We start from the raw sequence: 16873 nt of genomic DNA on the forward strand, positions 1-16873 counted from the left end.
TAACAGTTTTTCCTTATCACGCAGCTGTCAGGATGCCTGGGACATGTAGCTTTTAGTACGATACCATGTATGTAGCCAGCAAGTGTTTATTTTACACCCAATTTACAGAGCTCTCATCTTAAAACAAGTCAGCCACAAGTGGAATCAATGTTAGCTTAATGAGCTAGCTCACCACAGCTGATAAAATCTGTTTGCTAGAGTAGCTGTAGCCTCAGGCTTTTAGGACAATATCATGTATGTAGCTATTAAGATCACATTTACAGAGCTTTCATTGTAAAATAAGTCAACCGTGCATTTTTAAAAGTCAACCAAGATGGCGTCTCAACCAATTCATGGAATGTTAGCTTCATTAGCTATGGAAATATTGACGTGTCGCTATGTTGCTGGCGAGAAATGAAACCCTAGAGTACCAATAATAAGAAAGGTACAAGGTAAATTTATTGTCCATTTTTAAACCACAAGGTTTTTAAAAACAAAACAATGTTCGAGTCCGTTGAGCTCTGCTACATCTATTTTGGAAAAAATGGAGTGCTGATGATGAAGGCGGATGGGGTTAATTAATTAAATTCAAATCTGATGAAGGAAGAGAAAATTTGAGCGGAAGAGCCGAAGACAAAAAGGAGTTGAAAAGACCCAAGGACTGCTGGAAGTTTGGTGGACTGCAGCTGTGTACATGCTGCACTAACAGCTCATTCACGTCGGCAGAGCAGCTCTTATCTCCGTCCTCCATTAATCAGGCTGATGTTAACCCCCCGTCTCCCTGCTCCACCGCTCCCCTCTGCTCCTCCATGGCCCTTACATCTTCACTAAGAGGAGCAGAGCAGAAAAAGGAAGACGGGAAAAGGGAGAAATTGATGCGAGCGAGAGAGACCCAGCGAAACGAAATAAAAGCCTGCTCTGTATTTTCCTACATTATCGAGAACAATGCAGCCTCTTCTTCATTACCTGCTCTCTCTACAACTTCTTTGTATCCCTTTCAAGGCATATACTCTACTCCCACTCCTCTTCCTCCCTCCTTCTGTTTTTCCGCTACGCCCACTGTGGTGTCCTCCGCGGCGCAGCAAGACACGGTGAATGTGAAGCACAAAATGAACACATATCTCACACTACAGCCAAATAGATTACTTTTTCTCATTTGCTTCTTGTGTCAAGCAGTTTTCTATAACACCATTTTAATTAAAAACTAATCTTCAGGATTAATCTTTTTTTTTATTGTCACTTCAGGGGCACCTCTTTTATGAAGGAAAAAAAAAAATGTATGTGTTTGCGTCTGAGGTAAAACAATGTGTACGATAATATATGAGATCAGATACAGAGCAGAGGGCCAGGAAACACACACTGTTGGGGGCAGCGCTCGAAGATAAGGCCTGCCAGTCACTCGGAGTGGCGTGTGATTTTCATGTATTTAATCAGGAGCGCTGCTGTTTGCAGAGTCGATAAATATATGGTGCGCTGTGACCGAAATCAACCTCCAGGTTTGTTAATTAAGACATGAGAAGGCGGGCTGATAGATGAAGAGTGACACTTTGGGAAACCTTTCACATGGCTTTCGATGATAAGTTCCTCTCGTCTGGCATGCCGGAGTGAAACAAAACATCAAACCTCGATGAAACAACAGTCAATTAACAGTTAAGCTCTCTCGGTGCGCTCGCACAGGTTTCTGATCGGCCGAGCTTAACTAAAATCAATTACTTCTGAGCGCCCCTTGATAAGATCTACTGATCTGCTAACGGCCAGCTGCTGACACGTCCTGGCTGTTTGTAGATCTGATAAAAGGGCCTCAGAGTGCAGAGATCTTGTATCAGCTCTAATTTGGTAATGATGGTGACAAATGCGCACATAGGAAGGGCAGTGAACTACTCATTTTTGTTCGGTTCACCCAGATTATAAGACAGTTTTTCCAATCTTTAGTGGAATCAAACCACCAGGGTAGTTTTGTTCCGAGTCTCATTGGGGTTTCACAGGATAATCGACTAGACAACAATCAAAACCATTTGTTGACACTATGTACCGCTGTAGAATCACTCATCTGTGGTTTTAGCAGTAATAAGTGACATCTTAGAGCACAAGTAGGCTATTTAGAGTTCGCATAGATCTTAATTTGATGAAAAGAGAGCACTGGAGAACCTGAGTTGACTCGTCAGAATCCGTATCTGGACAGAAGAACTCCTAAATACTGATATCCTGCATCCCTTTCTAAAAAAATAACATTTGGAGGAGGCGATCCTTTAAATTAGTCTCCGGAAATCAGAAAAAACACTGTACCTGAAAGCCAATTAACAGCATAACGTACTTGGTTTTGGCAAACAGACACTCGCAGGAGAGGAAGAAGAAGAGACAAACACACACCCACATGCATACGACTTCCACAGTGAGCAGCAGCAAGCCAACACATTATCAGATGTATTAGATGTAAGACGATTTCTCTGTGTCTCTGCTGATGTTATCTCCAGGTGAACACGGTTCTGTGCTGCCACGAACAAGCCCCCTGTTCATTCAGCTCTTCGGTGGCGAGATTATTTCTCCAAGCAGTGTGACACACTACCTGTCTTACCCCATTCATACACCTCCTCTCTAACTCTGCCTGATTTATCTTTCCCGTCTCTCCTCCCAGGCTGCTGCTGCGTCCGCTCTCTGCCTGTCTCGGTCTGTCTAACTTCACATTTTCATACATTTGCTCTGTGTTTTTTAATTTCCCTTCTCAGCCCTATTTCTCTCTCTCTGAACAGCCATCCTCCCCTGCATTTGATTTTCTCTTCCCCCATCTAAAATCGCATATCTTCTCTCTTACCTCCTTTAACCCTTCCTCCCCTCAGCCCCGCTCTCTTTTCTCTCTGCGGGATAAAAGCAGCATGTTGCTCAGGTGTACCTATACAGGAGCTTTAATGTCTCATTTAATAGAAGCTCTGTCACTTAATAGAGAGGCTTTCTCTTATCTGATCCAGGGGCAAAGAGAGGGTCTGCTGGGTCTGAGAGACCCACTTTGTGACAATTGCTTATCTGATGGAGAAACAGTGGAGAGCGGCCCACACACTCTCAAACTATAACTCTGTTATCTGATGGTGGCTTCCAAAAACAAGAGGAGAGTCAGCGAGTGGGTGAACGTTTGCTTCTTTGAATGCTGAGATTCGTTTGGTGAACTTTATTCTTATCTTAAAACAGCGAAGATAAGAATTTCCAATCACATCTTCATCAGTCGTCTCTTTTCCCTCCCTTATTTTCTTTGTATTTCATTTTTTTCAATTACGTCTCAGACCTTTTAGATAAAGTACGCTGTGTACAGTCTCTCAGGCTTTCTAGAACTTTCTTTTATTGTTGCTTTTAATACACCGGCAAAGGAAATAATGATGACGTCGGATCTTACCTACTGATTAAATAAATGGCATTAGCCTTGATAAATCAAGTCGTGTACAGCCGCTGTCGCTGATACTATGAGTAGAATGATTGATTGGTCCTGCGGTGCACAACGAGATAAATCTGAGGGGTCACCAGACGATTTTTTTTAGACATTTGCTTTGAGAAAATACACTCCTTTCACAGCAGAAAGTTCGACTTGTCCATCTAAGGTTCATTATGTTAAGACTTTTAGTTTAAACATTCAAAGTTATGAACACAATGTGAAGAAATAACGCTTGATGTTACAATGTAATAGATGTCTATTGAGGTTAGCATGCTAACAGGCTAGCTCCAGTCTGCCCTTTCTCGTAATACCTACTCCAAGCTTCCAGTCTGTGTCACTAGCTGCGCAGCCGAATTTGCTAGTGGCAGCTACAGTTAGCAGAAGTTAGCGGGTACTTTGGCGATATGCTGCCCCCTATGTGCTTGCGGTATGAATCTGAGGTGGCCAATTCTTACATATCGCACCTTTAACAGAATGCAGCGCTCGTTAATGCTATTGGTAGCGCTAACGCTTTAGAAATGCGAGGCCATTTACCATTTACCATTACATTTATGCATTTCTTCTCTAACTAATTATACATCTGTGCACAGGGTATAATCTGCCTATTTAGATTCTGCTTTATTTTGTATGTTTTATTTAACATTCTACACTAATTCACACTTGGATAGTTTAATTAAACAGCAATATTAAATAGTCTTCAGATTTAATTTTAAACACAGACCCATTTTATCTAAATATGGGTCAAACAGGCAGAATATACCCCCCGGTGCAAAACATCCACTGGAGTAGACAGATATATTTTTAGTCACAGAAAAAAGATGTACAAGAACATTATTATCAAAATCTGGATTAGAGAATCTCTCACATCTTATTTAGCTGAAGAATATTTCTGTCTGGTTTTGTGAGAATAAAAGGATAGAACGGTTTCATCTGAATCACTTTTGATGCATGGTCTCCACTCACTGCATTAACATCTATATAACTGCATAAAAATAACATATATTGGAAAATAAAAAGTAATTTGCATGTTTTTTCACTTGTTCAGGAGTAAAAACAAACATTAAAAAAAGATTACTGTGTGATTTAATACTTTGAGCACGAAAAGGGTCGGTCCAGCCTCAAAAATGTAATGATTTTTGCTGCCGTTCGAACTGAAAACATTTTGGTTTCGGCTGTTGGTTGGATAAGACAAGAAACCTGAAGCCTTCACCTTGAGGTCGGGGAAGTTTTGAAATGCACATTTCATTATTTCATCATGTTTTTAACAACGAAATAATTAACCCATTACTCAATATCTTGTCTACACTGTGGGTCATGGAGTGGGACACTTGATGCCGACTATTACGATGACACTTACTGCGGTCATGCCGTTGATCTGATCCCGAGTCAGCTGCAGCAGTTGCTCGTCTCCGCTCTCAGCCATCAGTTTGAGTGCAGGCTGCTGGAGGCTCGGCTGTCTTTGGAGCAGCAGGCTTGTTATGTGTCTGATACACTGGAGAGGAAGAGAGAGTGAGAAAGGAAGGGGAGAGATGAAAGAATGAATGGATGAACGTGCGGATGAAAGGAGGAAGGGGAGCGATAAAAGAAAAAGTGGGATGAAAACAGGGAAAGGTAATCAAGTAAAAAAAAAAAGAGCGAGGGAGAACAAAAGGGGAGAGCAGGAGACAGGGGAGAGAGTAGGCGAGGAACACTGAAGGTTAATCGATGTGCATATACTGTACAGACACGCAGGAACATAATACTTTTAAAAAGGTCTGCACACAAACACACACACACACACACACACACACAAGTGCACACACACATACAAGCACACACACACACAGTGCTGTTGCAGTCCTATTCAGTAATATATGGATATCACAATGCAATCTGACTCCCCCATGCTCTGGCGGTTTCATTCCAGCAGATTCAAATTAAAGCTGTTCAGAACAGAGTAAAAGGCCTCCTCCTCCACCTCCCGCCCCCTCCCACCCTTCCCACACTAATATTAGACAGCCAGGCAGACACTAGCCTATTCACACTGAATAGCATTAGCGCTAAACTAATATCACAGTCAGCTGGCGCTAGACATACAGAATGGCATTAGGCTTACCACTTCCGTGGTGCTCAGCAGGGCATGAATAGCATTAGGGGCCGTCAGATATCAAAGAGCGTGCGAGTGCCTATAGCACATCGCAGAAAGCATTGAGCTGATGCTAACATGTTGCTGCGGGTTACACGCTTAATAGCTTTGGGCTCCTGTATTAAGAAACGGGGTGAAGCGGTGGCAGCGCAGTCAGGTCGCACTGAATTCAAACAAGCTTAGAAATATGTTTTTGATAACAACGGTGACAGTGGATAAACTGAAAATGTGTAAAAGCAGGACTTTACTTTTAATTTTCACTATTCTCGCTGTATTGTCGTAGCGGAGGAAGTATTCAGATCTTTTATTTTAGTCGCAATGTCACAGTGGAAAAACACAGAATTTTACTTGAATGTTAAAGAAATATAAAACAAACCAAATATACTTAAAGGGGCACAGTGTAGTTTGGGAGACGAAATTCAAACTCAGAATTTTAATATTTAAATTATTAATGAGGTAAATGTACGAACTCAGCACTTTTTATTTTTTTTCCATAACTGAATAAACAAGCTGTTCTCAGAGGAAAATAAGGTCCCAAGAACTCTGTTTGAAGCTAGAAAGGTGGCAGGGTCCGCCACATATAAACAAAGTGAAACAGTATGAAACTGTGTTGTCCTTTTATTCAGTCATGAAATAGAAGAGAGATTGTTTATTTAGTCTGTTTAGACATAAAAACTGTCAATGAAGATCTTTCTCTTCTTATTAAAATGTATTTCCCAAAACTACGTAGTGCACCTTTAAAAGTTTTAAAAGTACTCATTGTCCAGAATTTGCTGCTGTCAGGGTGTTCCCATCATTTTATACCTTTATTATTGGTTATCACAGATGCACGGACTTAAGTAGCATTCGGTCTAACGGTGATTTCACACCCAACCTATGTAGTTTGGTTAAAATGGATCCTGGTGATGGACATTTTCACACTGGCTGGTGTGAAAGTTGTCTACCGAACCCTGGTGCGGACCAAACAACTGGGTGTTGGTCTGCTTCCAAGCGGACTCTTGTGAAGATTGTCTGTGGCGTGATAGCAAGCCGACAAACCACAGGATTCATTATGATGGATTTGGGATTTTAGCATGATTTCAAGCGCTTCATCACTAATTAATCCGTCTGCTGATCTTGAACTCGAACTGTAATCTGTAGCCAAGCTGTGTATTTATGTAAAAACATGTATCATGTCAGCTCTCTCGCCCTTTTTCCCTGATTAATAGATCAAAAGATGTTCACACTGCTGTGCTTGTATCCTGCTCCATGTACTGTGAGTTCATTAAAGTCCATTAAAAAGTTTGTGACAGCAATCCCACAGTAATTAGAGTGTTATTTGTGACACAGAAAATGGATATAAATACACATCAGAAGCACTAAAGGGCTGCATAAACTGCTGTGGCGTTTGATTTCCCCACACGGGTCACGATGATGCGCCGATGATGCAGGATGACAATCGCCAAAACTGTCCAATCAATGAGCAAACCAGAACTAAAATGTAACAATATAATTTTTTTCAGTTGGTCCAGACCAAATGAACTCCTTTCCTTCACTGCTGTATTGCCTCAAACTGCAACATTATTCCCCTATGTTCCACGTACTCATAGATTCAGCCAGTCATTCTGATCAATAACTGTTAACAGGTGAAATTGTTTTTGTGGAAAAAGCCGACACAGGCATCATACACAGTTATCCAAGGCGTGTTTGCTGTTTACCTCTGCAGGAAGCTTGTGTTTGGCGTTATAGAGCGATCGCACCATGGTGACGACCTGCTGACCCAGGTCTAATCTGACCTCCGATCCCTTGCAGTGGGTCAGCATGGCCGAGGTCAGCACCACCCAAGGGTTACGCTCCGACTGTGCCCTGGAGACAGAGAGCAAGACAGACGTGTGAATATGAATATGAGTGTTTGCATCTTGTGAGTTTAATACGGAGAGAAGATTACAGACTGGTAAATACAAGACTAATCCAGAGAAGCACACAGCTTTGATGTAAATCAGAAGAAAGCAGGAACATCCAGAATAGATGCAAACTTGTGATACTACATGCAGCGTCACCAGATGGTGATCCTGTTCGACAACGACTGGGACACGGCAGCTGACTTCTGTATGTGCACCATATTGCTTGAAAATGTGCATTATGAATAATATAAACACAACAGCCGCATAAGAAAAACAGCATCAACCTGCCTTCGAATCACAGGCTGACATGAGCAGGCGGCCACAATCGTCAAGAGGTTTGCAGACGATCTAATGAATTCTGACTTCGGCATGTAAGTGAGGAGGAAAGATGTTGGACCACAATACTCTCACAGTTAATATTTAACACCTACATGCTGTATTTTCTTTCTCTCCGACTCTCTGTGTGAACACCGGGGGACAGCTGTCAGCTGTGACAGGCACCGCTTTGTTTGCTAATGCTTCCAGAGTGACAGATTAGCTTCCACCAAGGCCGGCAAATGTCAGTGACGCTAAGGCAATATGACCTTCACGGATTTTAATTGATAGATATCAGTCATAGCAAAATAACATGAGACCGGAAACCACAGAACGACTCATTATCCGTTAATTAGGTCTTGGTTGAAGGATGAATCCTGTTTAAGTCATTAATTTTATTAGTATGATCATTAACATGGCAAAGAGTCGAAGCTAAATGAGAGCTCCTCTAAATGCTGGCCATCAGTAATGTTAGGGGTTATGGATGTGTTGTGAAAAAACACATTTTGAAGCCCTAGTGAGGCTCTAAATATTGAGGTTATAGAAGGTAAGTGTTGACATGCTAACACCACTAGTAGTTATGTCACGTTAGTACGACAAGCAGTGTATTGAATATTACTTCCCAGGTATAAAAATACCCGGATCTTCTGCGTTCTGGGGCCTGTAGAGTGTTCGCACTAGAGACTACCATCGACCGAGCCAGCTAACTTCCTGTTTAGCAACCAGCTAACCTGAATAGAGATTAAATAATTTAATCTTGCAGCTCTTCTTGACTTTCTGAATTTTATTGGACCAAATGGCTCAAATAATGATAGTGAAAGGAGTCATTTTGTGGGGGTTGTGACCTTCTGGGGCTCCAGTGCATCATCTTGCTCTTACAGCGCTTCTCTTGGTGTTTGGTTAGGTTTAGGCAACAAAAATACTTCATTAGGTTTAGGAAAACAAGGTTTGGGTTAAAATAGACTCATTCGAAATGTTAACCACGTATGCTTACTTCTCCCATGTGGGTATTTTCCTGGTTGTTTTCCAGGGTTGCAAAGCTATGAAACATGATTGGTTGGTCCTGGAACCACAGTAATTATGATGCCGCAGGAGCAACGCCAACATGGCGACATCAGAGACGTGCATATCTTTACATAGCAAACATTATTTGCTGCTATATTAATAAATATATGGAACTTTTTAATAATGAACAGACAGAGAAGGAAAGCAGGGGACTGGAGCTGAGAGGGGAATCAGATATGAATGTGTGCTTTGTTTCACTCTGGTTGTTTTTCCAAGATAAAGGCTAGATGGCTACATGCTGATAAATCCTCAGTTTTATGATGAGAAATCAAAAAAACGTCAAGTGGTTGAAGCCCGATGTCAGATCAGGCCGCTCAAGTGAATCTTTGGAAAGCGTGTTAGAGGAAGGAGACCCTGAGGAAAGATCCTATATGTCTGCCTATCTATGTCTGCCAAAGAGGAGTGTGTGTGTGTGTTTGATAGAAAAGAGCTTGCAAGTGAGACAGAGAGGCTAGAAAGGAAAGAGGTGAAGAGACAGAGACAGCAGGGAGAACAGCAGGGCTCCTGTGTGCGGCTGTCAGTAGAAGAGGCAGCTCTCCATCCAGCTACCGGGGCGTCTTGTCCTAACAAGCTGCTTCACCTTCAGACGAAGCGGCCATGGGGACAGACAAGAGTCCACTTGTGCTGCTGGCACAGTGCTGCTTCCTGTGCTTTTACCAGGGGGGACAGGGAGGTACTGCTGCATGCGACCACGAGTGTCTGCGCGCTCGCCAAATCTGTCACAGGGTGCAGTGTGAGTCACAGCCAGCCCCCATTCGTGCTTTGAATCATGACTCAGTTTATGCGGACAGACTAAGGGCTAAGCTTTTTAGATGCAACTCAATATAGCTCCCAGAACAGCCTCTTGTGGAGAAACAAATCTCCCCTCAACAGCCTCTCAGTAAACACACCTCCATCCTGACCAGGATTAAACGCAGGATCAGACCATAGTTAAGGATGACCGCGTGAGATAACACCCTCAAGTCTGAGCAGAACATCTTAAACGAGGCATCTGAAGGTTAAGTTATTCTGAGTTTTGTGTTCCAGATTATGACTGCCGCATGTAGCAGCCACAGCACATAAAATGCACACTGCACACAGATCAGACCTCAATTTCAGCCTTTCTCTGCTTCAAAAGAAGCACATTACAGTGAAGTATCGTCGGTTTATGTATGCATGTTGCAGCAAATTAACTGGAGCGATTTAAATGAGGGCGACTAAAAGAGACAAGAAGAAACAAAATCCATAATCAGAAGGCGACTTTGTACTCAGCATAATGTTTGCATTTACATCTGAAAAACAGTACAGCAGCTCAGTCTGCAGATAAAAGAAATGATTATAGCAGACTGTCCCTGCAGTGATGGCTTCACTACAGCTGTTACACTCACAAAGTCAGCGGAGTGTCAGTGAAATCCTGGTTTGAACTTGAAGCAGCTGCGGCGTCCAAACCCTAATCCCCATCTCTCCCTACTGCTTCCCAGTCCAGTGTTACTCTGCCAGGAAAGACTGGCTTCACACAAACCCAGTCAGAACTCTATTGTCCAGAACAAAACACAAAGATGAATAATAGCCTTTATTCACACTTGCTCCTGATTCTTTTCTTTCTGTTTGCTGCACTTCAACAACTCTAAAAAAACATATTTCCCCTGTAATTGTCTCCCTTTTATTAATTTTCACCTCCACATTAAGCAGCTTTCTCGAGTGTTTAGCACAAAAATTAGTGTGAGGCAGCACAATTTCTCCGTTATCCTGTGGAGAGGCATAAAATGACAGATTCTGCATTTATGAAATGTTTCCACATAAAATACTTTTCTGGAGAAAGTACTTCCTGCTTTCCAAGGAACTATGACGTTGAATGAAAGGGAGGATATCTGATTGGTTCTGACTGACAAGTCAAGGACACACCATGGTAGCAACTTATCATTCACAAAGTAGCCATGCCCTAAAGCACACCCTGCTTTATCGTCTATTTCACTCTAAACGGCACCAATTACAAAATGAACACCAGGCTCTACTGAAGAAGACTTTGAACTACTGATTGAGACCATGAACTTATTAGGAAACTGTTTACTGAGGTAATACATCAACTGAGAAGAAGAGGCGTTTTTTCAGCTTACACACAATCAGACTTTTTGAAACTGGTAGAGTGGCACTTCAGTATTGGCTTCACCTTTTCGACAGGAAAACAGTGCTGGGGAAAGAGAATTTGCTTATTGCATTGGCTTTTACGCTCTAAAACAGAGATAAAAAACCATCAAAGCTCTCCGTGTTTCCTTTGCATCCATTCAAACAGTCTTGCAACAGTAAATACAAAGAAAAACAGGGTGACTTTTAGTCTGTTTATAGTCGTATTTGCCTAATCTTTATGCTTCTTCAGATGTGGTGGAAATGCAACAAAAGTTTAAAAATTTAGTAGGGAAGTCGAGCTTTTTTGGCTTCAAACACCACTGAGCAGCTTTCATAGGGATGAACAGGGCTCCACCTCCAACACTGTGTCCAGGAATAAAACGTCCTTAAATAGACCGCATCCCAAATTCCTTCCATATTTACATGCCACCACCAGATGTTGATAATGTGTCGTCACCCGGGTCTTACGTTTAGATCAAAGCTGAGCCGAGCCGAGGTGAAAGTCAAGTTTACACATTCCCATTGCACACAAAAGTCCGATCTTAGTGAGTTTAAGTTGGATTTTTGACCAGTGGAAGAGGGTGTATAAGTCTTGTTCATCAACAAACCAATAAAGTCATCAGAGTCTATAAAGCTGACTCACACACAGCTTTATGTCTGCCCTTGTGAGTCTCTAACAACTACTGGAGAAGAACTTAACTTTAAATTGCTCAATGAAACAGTCTGCTGTGATTGAGCCGTAAGAATAAACCCCTGACTGAGTAACACCGTATTGTCTTGCCGGTTCTCCGAGCACTGCTCACTTTTAATCAAGGACAATAGAGCGGTGGAAGAGCAATCACATCATTACACACTTATAAATAATAAAGCCTGCACTTGCTGAGGCGCATAAGACATACAAGCTGCAAGAAGCCAGGACCCTGAAGCTTTGTGAAGACTACATGACTTCATGTCCAACTCTTAAACCCTATGTGCAATATGTGCACCTGAGGGATAAGAGGCACTATTGTCCATTCTCATTGGTAGTGTCTTCATTTGTCCCTGATTTTGTTAATGAACAAACTACAGTATGCACCCTGTTTAAAGCGTCTGCTTGACTGTTAAGCACTCTCACTATTCTCTTAGTTTAAGCCTGAATAAGAGTCTGCTTGGACCCAAACTGATGAAAAAGCACCCACTTTACATTTTAACTTTAAAAAGTGACATTCACTGAAGATGCTTAGGGGGCACCAACGCATTAAGAGAAGAGGTTGAAAGAGAGAGAATTAAATTAGGTGAGAGGAGAGGATAGAAAGAAAGTAAATCAGCTGCGACAATCTTGGTATCCTGCACACAACCTGTAACGACAGGGTATTTGCATTTTAAATCTCCGAAAGCCTGCCTGTAAAATGTGTATTTGAAAAAGAAAAAAAGAAATCCTGTATGTAGGGATATGCAAGTAACGCAGCTGCTAATGAGCTGTAAACAGGGGAATGCAAATAAACAACTCTTGAGCGAGTAATTACTGCTTAAAGGAGAGTTAGATGAGACGATCAGTACCACATATTATATCTGTACATTAAATATAAGGCTAAAACAAGCAATACAATTGCTTAGCTTAGCATTAAAGCGACATTATCGTGAAATTAGCAAGACACAAGACACTGTACCATCAAAAAGCTGTTATTTGAAGGTAAAAAAGTGACATAATGTTGCTTTAATCTTGAAAGAACTAAAGAACAATGAAAAGACATTTGTCTTACACGTCCTCCTTCATCATGGGTGGCCAGGCTTGTAGGAGAAGCATGAGGAGCTGAAAGTCTTCCCACTTTAGCGCAGCCTCCAGCAGCTCCAAGAAGAGGGCGTATCGTTTCTCCTCGTTCTCAACATCTTCTATCTGAACCTGAGCAGAAGGGTGAAGAGAAGGACAAATCAGTTTGAGACCAGGAAAAGCAAAAGGGCCTGCTGTGAGGATCTTGATCGGAAGATATCCCCAGGTCAGTGAGCACAGAGCACAGATTAGGTGAATGAAGTGTGCTCAGGAAAGACTAACCATCGGCTTCTTTCAAATTCTGCTACGTGTGCAATGTTGTGGACGATCGTGATGATAAATGGCAGTATCATCCACTGAGAGGTGGGTTTGGCTGATCTATTATCTTGGCCACATGCACAAGACTCTATCCAACACAAGTGCAACAGAAACAGGAGAGCAGCTTTCATTGATTTCAAATGAAGCATGCTCTCAATTGTGATGGCAAAGACTTGACAACCTAATGATTGCAGCAGAGTTTGTGGGCGAGGCGTATCTGCCAAAACGGGACCCGAATGCACTGCGAAATCACAAACGCTTAATCTAGGCGGGTATCAAAGCCTTCAAACTTCAAACAAGGCACTGAGAAGACGGAGAAGACTTCATGCGTCACAGCCCATTTCACTGTTAGTTTAAAAAAAAGTCACCTGTGGCTAAACTTATTCTATACTATTATGAGACGGAAATCAAGAGGGAGAGCGTAAGAAAAGAGAGTGAAAAGGAACGAGGGAGGGTTAATGTGGAAAAAATGAGAGGAGGAGGAGGCGGAGGGAAAGTAATTAATTTTCTTCTCAAAGGTTGGCTTCTAGTGTGATTTAACAGTTCAGAGAGCGGCTGATTTCTGAGGGGAAAACTACAACCTGCCAAGCCATGGCTGCTGCAAGACAGGCTCTGTCACACACGCACGCATACACGCACAACACAAACGCATACATCACTTGCAGCCAGACTCATAAAACATAGTTTCAGCCTCGCTGGTTTATGACCAGATATCTATGTAAAGCCTGGTGATATTTCATCTGTATAAAGGTTTATACACAGTCTAATTCAAAACAATTTGAAACGACTGAACTGTCTGTCTGTCTGTACTTGTAAAAGCATTCATTACATTTAAATGCTCTTCCTTCAACCATTATTTTCAATCCCAGGACAGTTCAGTAATGAAGCTGGGCTAGTACACAAAACATCTGCGAGGATCTAGCTCCAAACAACTCATATTTCTGCTAGCATTAAGCGGTCCTTCATTAAACAATTATTTAATGAAATGCATTTTGAGGCAATAAATACTTTTCCTTAGAAGGATAAATTGAGAGCTCACTAGAGCAATCTGGCTGCTGCGCCATGCCAAGCTTTTATTCGGCCAAGAAAATGCATAAAATAACTGCATTAAGAACTGCCGAAGAACAACACATTAATTTCCACATAATATGCCGTATTGCCTTCAAAATGATGAGGAATAAAAATTAGTAATGTCGGTATAAATGGCTTGACAGCGAGAGGCGATGCTGACTAAATGTACAAATGCCCAAATTCAGTGGATTGGAGCTCCTGTGTCCCCCGACTGCATGCTGCATCTACAGAACCGTGGCACGCCACTGTAACATAAAGCCTTTGACTGAAACATATACCCGAGAGATATTTGTTACAAAGCCACAGTGGAGCGCTGCAGGTGACTTGTTTTATGCTGTGTAGGTCATTGTGCAGGCAAAGCCAACAAAGTCCCGAATTGTTAGTCCCCCTGCCAACTACTGGAGGCACACCAATTTTTGCGCCACATGTTTTGTGTTGAATGTTGGTGAAGCAGAAACATGAAGGCACTCAGCTCGGTGATGTAAATAGCTACAAAGAGTCCACTGGCTAGAGATGAATATGTGTCCCTGCCCCAAAGATTCCTTAAAATCAAAATCACCAGCTGATATAATGATATAGCTTTTCTTGTATCCTTTATTATATATTCAATGGTCAGGGTGTCCTATGGAGCCCCCCGAGTCAAAACAAACATCTTCCATGTTGCTTCCACGTTCCGACTTGTTGCAACATGAACACACCGGAGTCGAAAAAAAAACACTTGAATGCAGCATTGATCGGCCCAACAGTTTTATATATTAACTGGTCTGACAATATTCTGCTTCCTTTTGTCGGTTCTTGGGCTCCATATAATCCTCTGGGTGTCTCGGTGCAATGGATAATTAATGGTAATTAAGCATTACTTGCTCTGGCTGAGTTCCTCACGAAAGTACCTAATCCTCCGACTGATTCTGAGACATCTGATGTGTTAAATTTATAAGGAGCGGCACATGCAAATAACTGGCAGCGCGGCAGATCCATGCGTTAGTGGTGTAGTGAAGCGCCTTATAATGGGGGATGGAGCAATAAATGAGTAAAGCTGAAGCTCAGGACCTTCTGGAAATGGAGGTCATTTGCTAAACAGAAATGGAATCTTAACTACCTGTAAAAAGCCCTCACTGCAATCTAAAGCTCTCAAATCCATCACTGAATGTAAACCGCAACCCAAAGCCTGTTCATCATTGTTATTGCCTCACTGTGTTATGAATACTGAATACTTTCCCTGCTATTGAAGCAGTTTTACAAAGTTTTATGGCCACATTTATTCATTATGTTATGAAAATTCAAGGGTATACAAGACCTTGGGATTCCCTGATAACATTGTGATTGCATGTTTCTATCACACACAAAGACACATTCATCTCGCACACACTCATCACAACTCACCTACAGTCGACTACGAATTAAATCACCGCCAATTACTATGTGGCTGTGAGGCTTTTATTTTCTTAACAAGGGAGGATGGTAATTAATTATGCCTAGTGATTAAAATCAACATTTCCTCTGTGGTGCTGTACAAAGAACAGAGTGCAGGAGGGCAGGAGGGCAGAGAGAGGAAGGAGGGAGGGAGAAAAGGATGAGACTGTTATGCCAATACCAAAACACTGAGCAGAGAAGTGCTGACAAATTAGATCAGACGCAAGGCTTCTCAGTCAATCAGCCAATCTAGAAATACATACATACCGCGGGGCACGTATCCGTCCACCTCTCTGTGTATTTATAACCCTTTCTCAACACTTTCCTTTTGCTCTTTCATCTAATGTATACGCTTCCCTTTTCCATCCATCAGGCTTTCAAACACTTTCAATCTCAGTCCTCTCTTCCCACCCCATCTGTCCATCCTGAGATCAGTTAGCTAGACAGCGGGCAAAATGCTAATAGCTCAGTAAATTTGTGAACTAAGACACTATATATCTTTTTTTTTTTTTTTACTTGGCCCATCACCAAGGCGTGGAGTTCCAAAAAACAAAAACGCAAGCCAAAAATGTTAGGAATGGATTAACAGGGTGTACTCTTCATGCAATAGTTTGTGGGGTTATGGGTTACATTACAAAAAAGCTGCGTTCACAAAAACTGTAGCACGTCCACTGTGTGGATATCATGACCTCAGCTAGAGCCTTGTGCTTAAGTGTAGCTTATTTAGCTAGCTACAGCTACCCCAACGATAGATGTCATTTTGGCCCCAAAAATCAACAGTTGGCAGCTAGAAATGCCAACTCTGAAATCATTATTTCAAAAGGTTACTTTGAATTTTAAGCAGTAAATACGCCCCCGTCATCAATGTCAAATACTGTGTAGGAATGGAAAACTTGGTTCCTGTTGCTGAGGGGTCGGGGCTTAGCAAATGATCAACTACTATCATTATTATTTTGAGATTTTTAGCAGAAGAATACTTATTCACATTATTTACATTTCTTGGACTCAATCAATTAGGAATGTTGCCTATATTATTGGCTATATATTGTATTGGTGACTAAGCCAATCCAAAGAATGGGAAAAGAGAGGAAACAATATAAAAAGGAAGAAATAAGGAAAATAAATTACAAAAAACGTTTCTATTGAAGTGAAAACAAGTTTCAAGTATTGTTAGCGCTGCTGTTTCAAAGACACCTGGATCATTTCTGTTTTCCTCAGAGTAGCAACTACCAACAGCTCAGGACAAAACATTTACTCAGTCAGTTAGTCTGTAATGGAGACGGGAGAGCAGATAGAAACGCCTGACTGAATCCTCAGTCAGCGTTCATGTTCCTGAGAGATTCTGTGCCAGGTAGTGAAAGCAAAGTTCACAGGGAACCAATCTGAAACAGATGGTGTCATTATTATATATCCATTACATTGTGCAA

At 41.8% G+C, this 16873-nt stretch overlaps 1 protein-coding gene across 2 annotated transcripts in view; it reads right to left on the minus strand.

The window, feature by feature from the left end:
• The window catches only part of nbas (NBAS subunit of NRZ tethering complex), a 167545-nt gene that overhangs the window by 8015 nt on the left and 142657 nt on the right, over window positions 1–16873 (minus strand). For both annotated transcript variants that reach the window (XM_073492728.1, XM_073492727.1), the window contains exons 50-52: window positions 12637–12776; window positions 7223–7370; window positions 4758–4892 (exon numbers count right to left, since the gene is read on the minus strand). In XM_073492728.1, coding sequence (XP_073348829.1) covers window positions 4758–4892; window positions 7223–7370; window positions 12637–12776 — 423 coding nt within the window. The remainder of the gene's footprint in view (window positions 1–4757; window positions 4893–7222; window positions 7371–12636; window positions 12777–16873) is intronic.

This window comes from Pagrus major, chromosome 22 (assembly GCF_040436345.1).
Source record: "Pagrus major chromosome 22, Pma_NU_1.0".
Taxonomy (NCBI): Eukaryota; Metazoa; Chordata; class Actinopteri; order Spariformes; family Sparidae; genus Pagrus; species Pagrus major.